The 18,088-nt window shown below is 38.5% G+C and overlaps 1 protein-coding gene across 1 annotated transcript in view; it reads left to right on the top strand.

Annotated features, from left to right (window-relative positions):
• Positions 1–270: 270 nt before the first annotated feature.
• The window catches only part of PHACTR1 (phosphatase and actin regulator 1), a 382,609-nt gene continuing 364,791 nt past the window's right edge, over positions 271–18,088 (top strand). Inside the window, exon 1 of the mRNA XM_063451716.1 lies at positions 271–370. Within this exon, the coding sequence (XP_063307786.1) occupies positions 310–370 (61 nt within the window). The 5' untranslated portion in view covers positions 271–309. The remainder of the gene's footprint in view (positions 371–18,088) is intronic.

Raw genomic sequence — 18,088 nt, 5'->3', positions numbered from 1 at the left:
TTCCCATCAAAATGTTTTGAATCACTATGATCACAAGGTCACTCTGCTTCTGCAATGGTAATACAGAAATTACACTTCTTATATGGCAATAATTGACTGAGAGCACTGGGTATGGGTTAGCATTCTCAGTCTATTGTTGCCGTGAAAGGTTGGATGGATTCACACTTGGAAATGCAAATCCATCATTTAATTGAGCTTTTTTAGTTGTGGTGTTTACCTGCCCTTTTAAAAACATGTATTTGACTGATTCTGTTTTCTGTTTTTTTATAGGTTTCAAATTGATCATTTGACTTCACTAGATATACAAAGATGACTAACTTTTTGGATGTTGATTCTATACCAAGACTTTTGTTCAGTCAAGGAGCACAAGGTAACATGTACTTTTACTGCAATATACGGTATTAGACCTGTAATAGGTGTACACAATGATAAAAGCTATGGTGAAATTGTGATTTACTACTACTTCCTTATTGATGATTTTAAAATTTGAATAATCTTTTTTGCAGCATTTGGTCAGGGCTGGATTTAAAATAAATACACACACACACACACATATATATATATATATATATATATATATATATATATATATATATATAAACAAATGGAAACCTCTTGCACTCCAACTTAAACAAATAGTACCAGGTGCCAAATCCCAAAATTATAAAATATCAAAAAAATACCGGCACTCATGTGTTTCTTTCATCCAATTTATTGTAGATTAGTTCTGCTAGGTCCTAGCAGAACTAATCTACAATAAATTGGATGAAAGAAACCCATGAGTGCCGGTATTTTTTTAATATTTTATATATATATATATATATATATATATATATATATATAATTGTAAATGACCGCACTCCAAGGACTTGATGATAGTAAAAATAAAATATAACTTTTATTCTATATCATTTAAAAATATCAACGTTTCAGCCCCAATACATGGGCTTTCATCAGGATGGCAATACCTGATGAAAGCCCATGTATTGGGGCTGAAACATCGATATTTTTAAATGATATAGAATAAAAGTTATATTTTATTTTTACTATCATCAAGTCCTTGGAGTGCGGTCATTTCCAATCATTTTTTTGTATCTTGTGCCTGACCAGCACCGGACAATTACTCTCTAATTCAGCTTTGCAAGCATCTCGGTTTTCATATATATATATATATATATATATATATATATATATGTGTGTGTGTGTGTGTATACGCTGGTTCCATCTTTGTATTTTGAAAGCATTTCTAAAAAAAGTAATTTTGGAAGAGAAAACACGTCCATCTGTAATGTTAAATCTGCCATTTGTAGAATTACTATAAAAGCTTTAAATGAGTAACTAGCAAATTTGCTATATTTTCCTAAAAAGTATTTTTTTTTTTAAATTGACTACGGAAATCAAAGGACTATGTCATATCAGTACATAAGTATTTTGGATAATGTTGGAGAGAATTACCTGCAAAATAATCATCTCTCAGCTAAACCCTCTGAGTCACCAAATGTCCACAGCAGCACAAAGCAAGTAGTGTACTTCTAATAATGCTGATGAAATTTACTTTGAATTAGTCCATAGGAAAGGTTGAAATAATCCTACAGACATGGTAGCGACACACAATTATGATAGTTTTGAATGTTTAAAGTGTTGCTTCTTTATAATAAATAATCAATGCAAGGATCAGTCTTTGATCAGCCTCTAATTAAATGAACACTCCAAACACCATAACGCTACAATACTGTGTAGTGGTTATGGTGCCAGGAGTGCCCAAGCTTCCTCCCCCCTCCCAGTGCAAGGGGTCAAAATATTTTAGAACGGTTTGACTTTTTACCTGGGGTCAGCAGGACACTGCTCCCTGCTTTCAATATGGCTAAATGAGAGCTGGAGGCTGAACTAAGCCTGGGGTGCATGGCCTTAAATATAGATGATGAGATTGTTGGTAATGTGGATATTTTAACCTATAAATTGGAACTAAGTTTTGATTCACTGTGAATTTCTTGAAGAATCCAGTGAATGTATGTGCAACTGGGTGCCTGGATGTAAATACAACCCTGTTTGCTGGTCCCTTTGACCAACGCTCGAAATTTAATAGTAAAATTACAATAATTTGTTTGTTTTATGTAATTCTGATATACAGCCCCCTATTCATGAATTATTGTTAAAGACAATTGGATGGGATTTTCTCATAGCAAAAATACATACTCCTTGCAGCTATGGAGTATTTCAATCTCAGAGAGTCATTTTGTGTAATTACGTGATAGTCCAAGAAAGTAATTATACCAACAAATTCTTAGCCTCTGCCAAGAGATGCATTGCTATTTCTCTGCACAGTAAAAAAAAATATGTGGGAGGAAGAGATACAGCGACTCCATTCAGAGCACATATCACCCAGATGACAGCAGCATCAGAGGAAAATCACAAACCTAGGATAAGTTGTAGAAATGTACAGCATAATGCCCCTTAGTGTTTATTGCTGGGGGGGGGGTTATTATATATGCTTGAGCAAATTTAGTTAAACCACCAGGTGGGGATCATTATATTATTACAAATTAAAATATAATTTTAATAATAAAACATTTAGATGGGAGATGACTAATTTAATAATACAAGAGAAAAATGACCAAAATACAGATTCACTAAACAGTGATTTAAATAGGTTGATAACTTACTTCATCTGTATGTGACCACCAAATAGCAGCCAATGAAGAAGGGGGTGTAGTGAGAACTCCAGGAATATTTCATGGGGCAGTAACAGTGACCATGGGAATGCAGATGCCTGGTTTTAGCCAGCCAGCTGTATTCACTGTACATGGACATTGCACGTTAAACATTCCCAAAAATGCAAGGAGAATGGTTTTGGCATCCATGAACAACAATTTATGCATCAACTACTACTTTGCTATAAATATATGCGATAGCTATCCATTCCATTTTTCAAATGAGCTTTACATTTAATACGTTTATAATTTATAAATAATTCAGTACTAAAGGTGTTGTTTAGGATTCCTGTTTTGCAAGTGTACACAATCCCCAAAATTAACAGTTATTAAATAATTAGGAGCAACCTTTGTTGGTGTCATTGGGACTAGTTATTATTTTCAGCCACTTACCATTCAAGGGGGCGTCTTCGCTCACTTGCCATGCAATTAAGGGGTACCGGTCTATAGGCAGTTTGGGGACCAATCACAGTATATGGGTGCATCATGCATCATGGGTACACTTCTTTCCCCCTATAATACCATAATATAATAAAATTTTTGTTGCTGTTCATATAACAACCAATGAATCGTTGCCATATAAAGGACTATAGAGTAATTCACTGCACGGTGCAGAACATAACATAGCAATATCACTTGATCTTGTCTTGAAGCTGGAAAAAGCATGTTTCAGATTCCATTACTGTACATAAAAATAAGGTTGTTGAGAAAGGATACGTATCTGCATCTTATAATAGATGTTGCAGAAATGAATCATCAAATTTATGGTTGCCATGGCAACTAGAACATTTTCAATGGTCAGATTTAAGTAGTATTAATTAAATGGTGCGCTAAGAGCCTTACAGTGCAATATTTGACTCATGCTACCCCGGCACAATCCATTATCCATCAGCTAATGATAGCCTCAGTCTCCATCATTATTGCACCTTGTGATTGTTGTAATGAAGTTACTCTATTCATTTAAATCCCGATTTTGAAAAAAAAAAATCAGCGGAACAAGTATAATCTACTTATTACAACAATATGCACACAACATCAATCCACTGTGAAAGCAAACAAACCAATTCAAGAGACACAGTTACACAAATAATTAACTTTACACGTAGAGATTCATCACCATTTTCCTTTCTATCACAATAATAGCGCCTTTATATACTTAAACATACAAATACGCCACAACTTACCTTTTCAGGCAAATACTCACTCAAGTTTTGCTCAGCAATGATTTAGATGCAATAAGTAATACAATTACACTCACAGATACACACAGATGTACACTGATACTCACAGATACACACTGGTACACACAGATAAACACACAGATGTACACATACCTAAACATACACACTGACACTCACAGATACACACAGACACTCACAGATACACACAGACACTCACAGATACATACTGGCACACACAGATACATACTGGCACACACAGATACAAGCACTGACACTCACACAGATGTACACTGACACTCACAGATACACACTGGCACACACATATACACACACAGATGTACACATACCTAAACATACACACTGACACTCACAGATACATATTGGCACACACAGATACAAGCACTGACACTCACAGATACACACACTAACACTCACAGATACACACAGATGTACACTGACACTCACAGATACACACTGGCACACACAGACACACACACAGATGTACACATTCCTAAACATACACACTGACACTCACAGATACACACAGACACTCACCGATACATACTGGCACACAGATACAAGCACTGACACTCACAGATACACACACTAACACTCACAGGTACACACAGATGTACACTGACACTCACAGATACACACTGGCACACACAGATACACACACAGATGTACACATACCTAAACATACACACTGACACTCACAGATACATACTGGCACACACAGATACAAGCACTGACACTCACAGATACACACAGATGTACACTGACACTCACAGATACACACTGGCACACACATATGTACACATACCTAAACATACATACTGACAATCACAGATACACACAGACACTCACAGATACATACTGGCACACACAGATACAAGCACTGACACTCACATATACACACACTAACACTCACAGATACACACAGATGTACACTGACACTCACAGATACACACTGGCACACACAGATACACACACAGATGTACACATACCTAAACATACGCACTGACACTCACAGATACACACAGACACTCACAGATACACACACTCACAGATACATCCTGGCACACACAGATACAAGCACTGACACTCACAAATACACACAGACACTCACAGATACACACTGACACTCACAGATGTACACATACCTAAACATACACACTGACACTCACAGATACACACAGACACTCATAGATACACACACTCACAGATACATACTGGCACACACAGATACAAGCACTGACACTCACAGATACACACTGGCACTCACAGATACACACTGGCACTCACACAAATTGCAGTTTCCATAATGTTAAGTACCCCCCTTCAATACCTTTTAGTTGCAGGGAGGTGACTTCCTGGTGCTGGCTGATCCAGATGAGAGTCTGAAGCTGGAGTATTAAGTTGCAGAGCTCTCTCTCCTCCCTCCTCCTTCTCTCTCAGCTGCCTGCATCTTCTCAGCCCTCGCGGTCTGTATGCTGGGAGGAAGTAACAGTCACTTCCTCCCAGCACTCCCTGCAACTTTAAAGGAGCCCGGTCTGCCAAAGGGCTGCAGCACCCGACCGAGCCCCTAATGAGATAGCTCCACAGATGGCAGCTGCACTATTTTTTTTTTTGGGGGGGGTGGGGGCAATTGCCTTGTTGCCCTCCCCTGGATCCGCCACTGGGTCTGGGTGCCTATAGTATCCCTTTACATTTGACATAGACAGCTATCTATCAAATAACCATTCATCAAAGCATTAATGATGAAGATAAGTGATCAACATTCAAATTACAAAGGTAATACTATACTTGAAAAGAAAACTTCACATTGAAATATATATATATATAGCAAGAAGGAAAGAGATGCACTCTCAGGTCTTTGTAGAAAAAACTCGATATTATTTAATAACAGGTAACATACATCTGATCAACGTTTCGACCTCTTCAGGTCTTCCTCAAGATCTTGAGGAAGACCTGAAGAGGTCGAAACGTCGATCAGATGTATGTTACCTGTTATTAAATAATATCAAGTTTTTTCTGCAAAGACCTGAGAGTGCATCTCTTTCCTTCTTGCTTTACATACTCAGCGTGGGATTGCACCAAGGCAGTTTTTTACTTATTCATTAAAAGGGTGAGTGCCACTACACTTGTGTGCATATATATATATATATTATATAACATTAGATGTGTTGCTTTCTTAATTTGGTTGCAGGACAATACTCTAAATAAAAATAAAAAAACATTAACTCACTTTGCAGTAGCTGGTCTGCCTTTTATGAGATCATCAATGTGAATACTTTGTGTCCAATCAGATGCTTATCATAGAGAAACAACTGTGCAGCAATTGTCATGCTATGCCAATCTGATACGTCTGATTGAGAAGCATTGAATTCAATAATAGCCGTGTTCAGCCTCATAATATTGTGTGTGATGATGCCAAATGTGAAGACCTTCAAAAATTGAAAGTTTTTAATGAGGAAGTGCCTCTGGTGGTTGTCGGTTTTTGACAAATGTGAACAATTCCATTTCTCAGAAATGGAAATCTCGCTACACCAGGGACATCAAATATTCTTACATGGTTCCTTTCTGCTTAACATGGAAGCAACTCTAGATACAGATTATTTTTGTTATTATATACAGATTATTTTACCTTTAAAGAATAGTCCACAAATAAAAAACCAAGAGATTACAATTCCAAAGTAGCCTACCACGTAATTGACACTGAACTTAAAGCATTTCCTCCGTGGTCAGACACCTTTGGTTTTCCTTGTTAAAGACACTATAGTCACCTGTCATAATACTGTTTGCTTTTACTGCAATAAAATACACATATTTGTATTCAGCGATGTCTCACGTGTAAAACAGTACCCCCTATGTACAGGTTTTATGGTGTTTTGGGAAGTTACAGGGTCAAATATAGCATGTTACACTTTTCAGTTTTTTCACATTGAAATTTGCCAGTTTGGTTATGTTGCCTTTGAGACTGTATGGTAGCCCAGGAATGAGAATTACCCCCATGATGGCATACCATTTGCAAAAGTAGACAACCCAAGGTATTGCAAATGGGGTATGTCCAGTCTTTTTTAGTAGCCACTTGGTCACAAACACTAGCCAAAGTTAACGTTAATATTTGTTTGTGTGTGAAAAATGCAAAAAACTAATTTGAAAGCCAATTTTGGCCAGTGTTTGTGACTAAGTGGCTACTAAAAAAGACTGAACATACCCCATTTGCAATACCTTGGGTTGTCTACTTTTGCAAATGGTATGCCATTATGGAGGTAATTCTTATTTCTGGGCTACTATACGGTCTCAAAGCCAACGTAATTAATCTGGCGAATTTCATTGTGAAAAAACTGAAACGCAAGCCTTATATTTGACTCTGTAACTTTTGAAAACACCATAAAACCTGTACATGAGGGGTACTGTTATACTCAGGAGACTTTGCTGAACACAAATATTTGTGTTTCAAAACAGTAAAAAGTATTACAGCAAAAATATCGTCAGTGTAAGTGCCGTTTGTGTGCGAAAAATGCAATAAATTTCACTTTCCCTGACGATATCATTGTTGTAATACATTTTACGGTTTTGAAACACAAATATTTGTGTTCAGCGATGTCTCCCGAGTAAAACAGTACCCCCCATGTACAGGTTTTATAGTGTCTTGGAAAGTTATAGGGTTAAATATAGTGCTAGCAAATTAAATTCCCTATACTTTCGGCCTGGGTTGTTAGGCAGGTCCTGCAAATTGTAATTAATAAAAGGACCTAATTATGTAAAATTATTACATAAATATATATGTAAAATTATTATATATACACGTGTGTGCATATATATATATATATATATGTATATATATGTATATAATTTTTTTACAATTATTTTTATTTATATATAGGTCTACATATAGTGATGTATACGTATATACTTAGGTATATACATATATATATTATTTCGTTCTACGTGTATTTTGATATCTATATATATATATATATATTAATATCAAAATACAGTTAGAACGAAATTACACACATATATATATTTTTAATTATTTATTTTTATTTTAAACGTATTTACATATTTTTTTATTATAATATATATATATAATTATAATTATGTATATATTTAATCAATATCCTTCTACGTGTATTTTGATATTAATATATATAATTATATATATATAAATATTAAAATACACTTAGTGTATGTGTAAATGTGTGTGTCTATATATATATATATATATATATATATATACTTAGATCATATATGATCATAGATATAAATGATCTAAGTATATTTTATTTTTAACTGTAATCTTATTTTTAACATTAATGGGTTAAAAGGGGAGGAGAGGGGCAGAGACAGTGTCAGCCAGTGATTTTACATCACTGGCTGACACACAGGATCAGTGATCACAGTGACTGCCTGTCACTGTGATCACCTCCTGCAGATCGCGGTAATTGGCCACAGGGGGAGTGCCTGGGTGGCCAGGCATGCCCCCCACCGCGATCTGCAGGGGGATCCTGGATGCAGTTACTATGGGTCAGCCAATAGGCTGACACATAGTAACCTCTGATCGCAGTGACAGGCTGTCACTGCGATCAGATTGCAGGGAGAGGCTGTCTCTGCATTCAGATCGCAGAGACAGCCTCTGCCTGCGATCATACTCTGCAGATCGCGATCACTGACCGCAGGGGGACTGCCTGGGGGGCCAGGCATGTCCCTCGACCGCGATCTGCAGAGTGAAAATGCGGCCGGCTCCATGTGTCAGCCGATTTTAAAATCGGTTGACACATGGTAAATACCGATCGCAGTGACAGCCTGTCACTGCGATCGGAAGCTGCAGACCGCGGTCCCCAGGCACAAGGGGGCTGCCTGGGGGGCCAGGCATGCCCCCCGACCGCGATCTGCAGCGGCCATGTGCCACCGGCCACGTGGGGGATAAGACCGCCCAGGACGTTCCATGCCGTCCTGCGGCGTTTAGAGCCGGCCAATTAAGGACGGCATGGTACGTCCTGCGGTCTTAAGGGGTTAAAGGGACACTCCAGGCACCCAGACCACTTCTGCTCATTGGAGTGGTCTGGGTGCCAACTCCCACTACTCTTAACCCTGCAAGTGTAATTATTGCAGTTTTTTATAAACTGCAATAATTACCTTGCGGGGTTAACTCCACCTCCTGACACATAGCACAGATTATCTGTACTAGAGCGTTGCTGGACGTCCTCACGCTGTGTGAGGACCTCCAGCGTCGTTCATTTCCTCATAGGAAAGCATTGAAAATCTTTTTCAATGCTTTCCTATGGGGAGCGCTAATGCCGCGCATGCGCATTAGGTCTCCTCGGCCGGTGGGCGGGATCAGTCTCGCCCACCGGCCGACGGAGACAGTAGGAGGAGTGGCGCGGAGGAGGAGACAGCGACAAGGGACATTGTCGCTGCCTCAGGTAAGTGACTGAAGGGGTTTTCACCCCTTCAGTAACCGGGGATTGGGGGGTGGGAGGGAGAGGGTACCTCCAGTGCCAGGAAAATGGATTGTTTTCCTGGCACTGGAGTTTTCCTTTAACTCCTAAATGGCAGTGAATTGAGCAGTGAAATTGCAGGGCAATTATCTATTCACTAAAACTGCTTTATTTAGCTAAAGTAATTTAGGTGACTATAGTGTTCCTTTAACTATCAAAGTTTCATTCTCTGGAAGGACTGCTTAGGGTTCAAAAATACCCACAAGTACCAAATTAGCCTTTAGAGATTTTGTAGCAAATGTTTAACTTTTTCCATTAAAGTAACCTAATCAAGTCATGACAGGAAACACAACAGGTCATGTTTTTAGTGAGCTTTTACCCATTTTCACAAGGTATGTCAATTTAGTGGTACCACTTTCTTTGTCTTTTGTATACCTCAGATGAGGATCCTTTAGTGTTTGATATATCTGTGCAGTTCTTGCAATCATTATTTATCACAGTATCCAGTTTTTTATTGAAACATTTCAAAAAGATAATATTGCTACAACAGTACAACAGTGTACTCAGACAGACATTGGTTTGAAGATTTGTTGGAGATTCCTGAGATATGCGCATTAAGTGCTTTCTCAAATTTGCTAAGAAGGATGCTATCAGGATTACTAGTTGATCCAGCATGTAGAACTGTGTCACACCTAGGACTAATAGGTAACGTCTTACCGGGCCTTAGAATACCTGCCGAGGTCAGGGACACAGAAAGAGACACAACGATGAGGGAAGGCCAAAAGTCAAGGATAACAGAATATAGGGAAGTCAAACGAAGCCAAAGTCAATAACCAGAAACAAACTATCAGGAACGCACTCTTGGACAACCTCTAAGGGGAACCACAACAGGGCAATGAGCTGAAGAAATAGATGAGCTTAAATATCCCTCTTGTGGATCCGATTGGCCGTAACCAGCCTTTGACTCCAGAACGTGTGTGTGCGCCCTTTGCATGACGTCATGCACACGTCGACATCGTCCATGCCGTGGGTGGAGTTGGAGCGATTAATTCATGTAGATCCCCAGCGGCCATTAACATGCTGCAGGGGTCAGACATATTGATGCATGGACGCTGAACGGCACCACTGCACTTGTTGGCAAGGCAATCATTATCGATGTCGCAAGGTGAGGATGAGTATGTTACAGATGAATAGCAAAGGGAGAGTACAGAAGAGGTACAGAATAGTGGTAAGTATCACCTTATTGAAATGATGAGGCCCAGTCGAACACCTCTAAACTCAACCAAGACTTAATAAATACAGTTACTAAAATAGTCCTTTTTTTGATCATTTGAATTCCTGGGTAAGCTAAAGTGTTATCTTTCCATTCAGAATGTACTCCAAAGTGATCCCAATGAAAAAAGGGAAATTGTTGTCAGAGAGAACTGTCCATATCAGCAGAAATGCAGATTAGAAGGGATTAGAAATATTTTTGTTATAGGATATTACAAAATAGGATATTTTTCCAAATGATGTCAACGGGCTCATCAATGTCCTATTGCAGTGTGTACTCACTGTATGTGTGAGTCACCTTTCATATGGTGTACCAAAAGCTCAAGTGCCAAAATGAAGATCGGAGAGGATAAAAGACAGCCCTGCCAAGTTCCATTTGTAATAGGGAAGGCTTGCGATAGAAAACCTGAATTCAACACCTTGGCTGATGGGACAGAGTAGAGGAGTGTGGCACCTGTGCAATGTTGTGCAATGTTGTTTGCTGAGATCAGCACTTGAGAGCGGATATCAAAAGAGGTGGAGGCTTTGTTAGCCCATTTTACTTTTTGTTCCAATTTCACTTAGAGTAACAAGTTGGTGTTGTACAAGAGATTTGAATAACTTCAGAGAAAGAAGACTAATTATTAATTGAGAGCGGATACAAAAATCTATTCACAGCGGAGGAGATCATTGATCTAAGACAGGAAAATAATGTCATTAGAAATAGGATATTGAATCTTTAAAAGACAACAAGGTCTATAATTGGCAATCAGACAGGTTCAGATCCAAGAAGCCTCAATATTTTGTGTTAATGTCAGGATCCTATCCTGACAACCAAGGTATTGTTTTATTTTATTGCTGCAATACCTGTTTCTCGCCTCTACTGGCCTCCCTAGCCACTAGTCAATCCTCAGTTGCTCTCACCTGCCTCATATGTTCTTCCAAGTCTGCTATAAAAGGCCACACCCAACTCTTCACATGGCCTTTACAATGAAGTCAGTGTTCTGACATGGAAGTTCTGATCCTGACTCCTGCAAACATCCGGTATCCTGGCTCCTGAAAACATCCTGATCCTCTATTGAGACTCTGTGTGTCCCGTTGCCGGAATCCTCCTGAAACTCCTATCTTCAACTTTTGCAACACTGCATGATCCTGTAAGCAACCTATATTACATTACTGGAATCTACTTACCTGTTTCACTGCTGCAACACTGCATGATCCTGTAAGCAACATGTATTACATTATACTGGAATCTATTTACCTGTCTCAACTACTGCAACTCTACATAATCCTTTAAGCAACCGGTACTATATTATACTGAAAGTCCTTACCAGCTTTAACCATTTCAACCCTGTATCATCCTGAACCTGGCTGCAGTGTGACGTTCCACAGATTATTAATCTACTTGTGAATAATGTCAAACCTACTTGTATATAAAATACTTTATTCATTTACTCTCAAGTATCCTGTTTGTGGCATATTTCCCTTATTCTGTTTTAACTCTCAAAGTATCCTTTCTGTGGCATATTGCCTTAATTCTTTCTTACAAGTAAATTGTTATGTCTAAAAAGACAAATAAATAACAAATAAATAAAGTTTCAATTAATAACCCTGGCAATCTCTCCTCTCTGACCTGCTCAAGAACATGACAGTTAATGAGAGATCTACCTCCTTTAACCTTTAACAGTCATGTGACCACTCATCGGTGGATTCTATAAAAAATTGAAAACATTTTTACATCAGCAATGCCTCCCAATGGGCACCAAAAGAACAGGAGAGGGAAGATATGATGGCAGAAATTTCCCTTCCAGGAGATACCCAGAGAAGGAAAGAAGACCATGGAGATGCTAGTTGTCACCATTGCAAAGAGGACCCTGACTTTAATTGAAATTGGTGTATTGAACAAAAGCTGGGACAAACTTCATCTGGATGTGAAACTGAATGCATTTTTTAATTTTTTGAAATTGAAAGCTTTTTTTGCAGGCGACAAACTGTTGGAGGTGCAGACTAGCCTGCCCCATGAGGATGTGGGTCCAGTCTTTCCAAATGTTAACTCCACTGTCGAAATTAATATCAAATTGTGTCAAATGGATTTGTCTAGGATCTTAGAAGGGATACTCTAACTTTGCTAGAGAAGAGTGGACTGTCTTGAAAACATTGAGTATTGATAATTCTTTCACTATTCAGGCGGCTGATAAAGGTGGGACTTTAGTGGTGTTAAATACTGAGAAGTATCTAACTGAAATGTACTCTCAATCGAATACCCAAACCCAATATGAATGTCTGGATGGGGATCCCACTGAGGGAATACGCACTGAGGGCAGGATTATAGCTTCACAAGCCTGAAATTGCAAGTTTTATTAACAAGATTTTCCAATTCTTAAATGTTCAGAAGCCTAGATTTAATTTTTATACCTGTTGCCTAAAATCCACAAGAATCTCAGAATTCTTCTGGCAGTCCCATTGTGTCGGGTAGTGATTCTATATCAGCCATAAGCACAATATGTTGATGCTTTTCTCCAGGTTTTAGTGTTATGGATGAGATCTTATGTATCTTATGTGAGACTTCATCTTTTATCGTTCATTCTGGATGCTGTAAATATATTCTTGAGCTTCTTGATATAAAGTTTTTTTTTATTTCACTTTGTTTGTTTCTTTTTACTTTGTTTGGTGCGCATATAATTTGTTATTTTTATCAGGGTTTTGAGTGAGCCTCTTTTTACTGTTTGGTTATTTTGGTTTCGCTTATACTTTTTTTATTTGCAGGTTTAACAGTGTGGCTTCCATGTTATTATTGTGTACGTGACAGAGTAGAAGGCCAGAATCCCATTCATGAATCCCGTCGGAAATCCACATTTTCAAAAGACAGCTTCGATATGCTCCCAATGTATACGTTGAATGCTTTTTCAGCATCTAGCACTAGCCATGAACCAGAAGTAGATTTCCAGATTAAGAAAATGTATGGTATTACCCCCCGCCTGTCCATTCAGCAGCAGCTGGCTTGCTCTATCGAAATCTTGCCACCTTTTTAAGTGGCTGCTATAGTTCCCTCAATATTATATTTTATAATTTTATTCTACTTACAGATCTGCATATGGACCCAATTTCAGGTGATCCTTATTGTAGCAGAATCTGTTTGATCTTGGCCTATGTTTAGATGGCAGGTTTCACAAATGTTTAATTAGATTCTTCATTTTATAAGTCTTAAATATTTAGTAATGTTATAGTCCATGAGCTATTAAATTTCCATTAGCCTCTTCATTAAAAGTGTGCTTATTGCCATAGCTTAATGCAAGATGTCCCTCTTCTACACGCAGCATCTTTTACACACACTTAAAAGATTTATATTTATAACATTTTGCTTTGTTAGACCATGTTGGGCACCCATAATGCCTTTTCTCTTTCTTTCCTATTTCATTTGTCCAAGCCATGGCTGGCCTTAGGCTTTCAGGCCACCCTAAACCAAAATCTATAAGGATTTGAGATAGGCAGACATATAACGTTAGGTGAGTGCCCTGAATCTTGTATGTTGTATTTATTAGCACCCTTACAATGCATGTTTAGATGAGTGCAGCCCTGTTGGTTTCACATGCAAATTTATTGTTAGGTGTCTAGCTCAGGACGCTTACTGGTGAGGTGGTCTGGCTGGGATTTAAACCTGGGTTTCACAATTCTAAAGCAGTGATGTTACTCATATATTATGTTCTTGTATATTATTATTTAGTATAAAAATATTTTTGTTTTAGGGTTTTTGTTTTTTTTAATTTATCGGAAATGCTTACTATATAATTTCCGAAGGCAGAGGTTAGCATTTCCCATGAATCCCTGGCCATCTAAATTTGGAATATGTAGTGGCAGCAATTTTGCTCATTATGAAATATGTTTACAAAACAGTTTAGAAAGCTAGCAAGTTACAGAATGCCCAAATGTGTCCTTCACAATCCTGTCCTGTGAATCTCTCCATGCCGTTATTGTGTGTGCCCTTCTCTGTGCCCTCTTTGTGTGTGTCCCTTTCCATGTCCTTATTGTGTGTGCCCATCTCCATGCCCCATTGTATCCCTCCCCACCTCTTGCAGTACAGTATGTATGCTGGCAGTCCCTTCACTATCAGCATGCAACACAAGTTCTGCTGAGAGATGAAAAGTTAGGAATACAAAATAACACTGTGTTCTTGCTTTTTAACCTCTTTTATATTCCACCCATCTCACTCATCAGTGGCAGTGGTTATCACAGTGTAAAAACAGCATCTCTTACTGCCATACTTTGTGGAATATGGCTTTGCTGTGTGATGGAGTTTGTTCTGAGAGTGAGGCTGAGCCCTGTGTGATAGCACAGGACGTACACTCCTAACGCTGACCCTGGATTCTGCTTATAGTCCTTTCTAACGTGACCATTTACATTTGTCTTTACTATTTGTGTAATGGTTAAATCTGAGATTCCATTTTCTGCTTCTTCTAAAACACAGTTTCATAGTGTATTGTTATTCTGACTGTATCTGCCCTCTTTTCTTATCTATGTGTAAAACGGCTTTCCTAAATCTGAGATTTATTACTTCACTATATCTGCAAAATGGTGTTTATTTCCAACTAAGAATATAAATTGAAAAGGGAAGCAGTGTGTGACTTTAAACACTCATGTTTAAAGTAAAGAATACAGAGTCAGCAACCGAATCAATACAAATGATCTAGTCTCATGCAATCTGAGACATTGTTTGCCTCACTCAGTAAGCGAAACATAATCTACCTAGAGTCATGAGCCAATGTACAGCGGGAAGCCAGATGATCACAGTTGATGTAAACAGGAGGATTTCAGTTATCTCTATGGTTGTTCCTTTGAAGTCTTCTCCTCTTGAGCAGTACAAAGCTTAAAGGGAAATGATTCACTTAATACCAGTGTGTATTTGTATATTCAAATACAAAAAGAGAAGTCCTGTGCTTAGTCCCATTACTACTGGGCCAGCAGCAACGACTACAATACACATCAGCCCCAATATATAGTAAAAACCAAAGAAAAGAAAATGTTACTTGCGCTTTCTCCTTAATCCCTATGTATATGTAGACAAATGGAGGTCATTTAGTTGCTCCAATGGCCATTGGAGGGAATGCCCGCCTGCCAACGTCAAGGCAGACCCCCCTAAGCGGGTCCTAACACTGACCCTTCAGCCTGCTTCCTTGAGCTTCTGGCAAAGATATCTCTAATGAGACAGAAAGGGGTATTTTTTATATACACCCCTATACTTATTAACCCTTAATAGGGAACACATGGGATGGGCAGCAGCATTGTAACCAGGCTGTGTGATACAAAGTAAATACAAATACAAAAAGAGAAGTCCTGCGCTTAGTCCCATTACTACTGGGCCAGCAGCAACGACTACAATACACATCAGCCCCAATATATAGTAAAAAACAAAGAAAAGAAAATGTTACTTGCGCTTTCTCCTTAATCCCTATGTATATTTAGACAAATGGAGGTCATTTAGTTGCTCCAATGGCCATTGGAGGGAATGCCTATATATGCCTATATAAATGCCTATATAAAAAATACCCCTTTCTGTCTCATTAGAGATATCTTTGCCAGAAGCTCAAGGAAGCAGGCTGAAGGGTCAGTATTAGGACCCGCTTAGGGGGGTCTGCCTTGACGTTGGCAGGCGGGCATTCCCTCCAATGGCCATTGGAGCAACTAAATGACCTCCATTTGTCTAAATATACATAGGGATTAAGGAGAAAGCGCAAGTAACATTTTATTTTCTTTGGTTTTTACTGTATTTGTATATTGCATAACAAGACAAGTGATGAAACATATGGTCAAATATTGAAAAGTATATTTTCCAAAGATTACAATGATGTCAATATTTAGGTTTAAAGAGCTTAATACTCTGCATGGTCAAAATATGTGCACATTGCAATAAGCAATTACTGTAATATAAAATCAGCACCCTTCCGCTGTTGTCTTAGCTTGTACCCTACGGTGATCACATTCCACTAAATGGTGAAATGTCATAATGGGTTTGTAAAATATTTGCACAAACTCCTAATCATCCCAGAGACTCTAGCTAACCCCAAATTCTAGAAAAAATTAAAAAAAAAAAAAACATTTTCACGTTGACCTCCCTTTGCAGATTGGAGCAATTCTTTAAATAAAAATAAATAGCAACAAAATTAAAATAATCTAGAGCAGGGATGCCCAAAGGTAGATCCCCAGATGTTTTAAAACTACAACTTCCATGATGCTTTGTCATTCTAAAGACATGCAAAGGCACGCAAATCACAGGAGTTGTAGTTCTGAAACATCTGGGGGTCTACCTTTGGGGCACCCCTGGTCTAGAGTTTTACACAAGAAATCTTAGTCCAAACAATGAAAAACAAACTAAGAAACATTTAAAGGACCACTATAGTGCCAGGAAAACAAACTCGTTTTCCTGGCACTATAGTGTTAATAGGTCCCCCTCACCCTCAGGGCCCCCCTCCCGCGGGCTTTAGGGGGAAGAAGGGGTTAAACACTAACCTTTCAAGAGCCGCGCGCATTCACTCAGTCCATAGGAAAGCATTTCTCAATGCTTTCCTATGGACGCAAGCATCTTCTCACTGTGAATATCACAGTGAGAAGCGTGGAAGCGCCTCTAGTGGCTGTCAATGGGAATTAACCCTAATGTAAACATAGCAGTTTCTCTGAAACTGCTACTGCTATGTTTACAGCAGGCAGGGTTAACCCTAGATGGACCTGGCACCCAGACCACTTCATTAAGCTGAAGTGGTCTGGGTAGCTATAGTGGTCCTTTAACTCTACCAAAAACGTATTCTGGTATGAAGGCACATAGTCATTCTTCATACTGCCATAGGTTAAAGCGCAATTCACTAATACAAGGAACATGTTTCATTGACAAACAGTCCTATAGTGACAAAGTTACGTTTAGGTTGAGGTTAGGACTCTGGAGCCAATTAGTGATAGGTGTTGTTGATGCTTAGGGATAAAATTAAAAGCCCATCAATATAACTGCAATCTGATCATTTCAACTTTAATGTAGGCCTATACCGATGACATTTGGAAACAAACATTTTTAAAAGATAATCTAACTTTTTAAGCGTAGCCCTGGTGCCCTGAGCTTCTTTTTAAGCTACTGTAAGAAAGCAGCAACCAGGGAGCAAGAGAGAATAATAAATGGTTTATGACATTAATAATCAACCAGGGGTATGCTTGCTTAGTAGATAGACTCCTTGACTCCTTGAGACTGCTAATAATTACTGTCATCACTGTGGAGTCAGTCTACTAAATAGATATTAGTTTTAGCTAGGATTAGCTATGGTAGGGTTAATGTTAGCTATGGATAGAAAAACCATCACAAAGTAACATAACAAGTGGTGACTTTTTACGATGGTGGAGCACCAGGCTTCATGCATGGAATTTGACTTCTCCCCTTCACTCTGGAAGCCCCACCTCCCCAACCCCTGATCATTAGTCTCACCTAAAAAGTAAAAAAAGACTGCCAAAATAACAA

The sequence above is a fragment of the Pelobates fuscus genome, chromosome 4, assembly GCF_036172605.1.
Source record: "Pelobates fuscus isolate aPelFus1 chromosome 4, aPelFus1.pri, whole genome shotgun sequence".
Taxonomy (NCBI): Eukaryota; Metazoa; Chordata; class Amphibia; order Anura; family Pelobatidae; genus Pelobates; species Pelobates fuscus.
The sequence above is the reverse complement of the archived record's forward strand: the minus strand, read 5'-3'. Positions and strand labels throughout refer to the sequence as shown.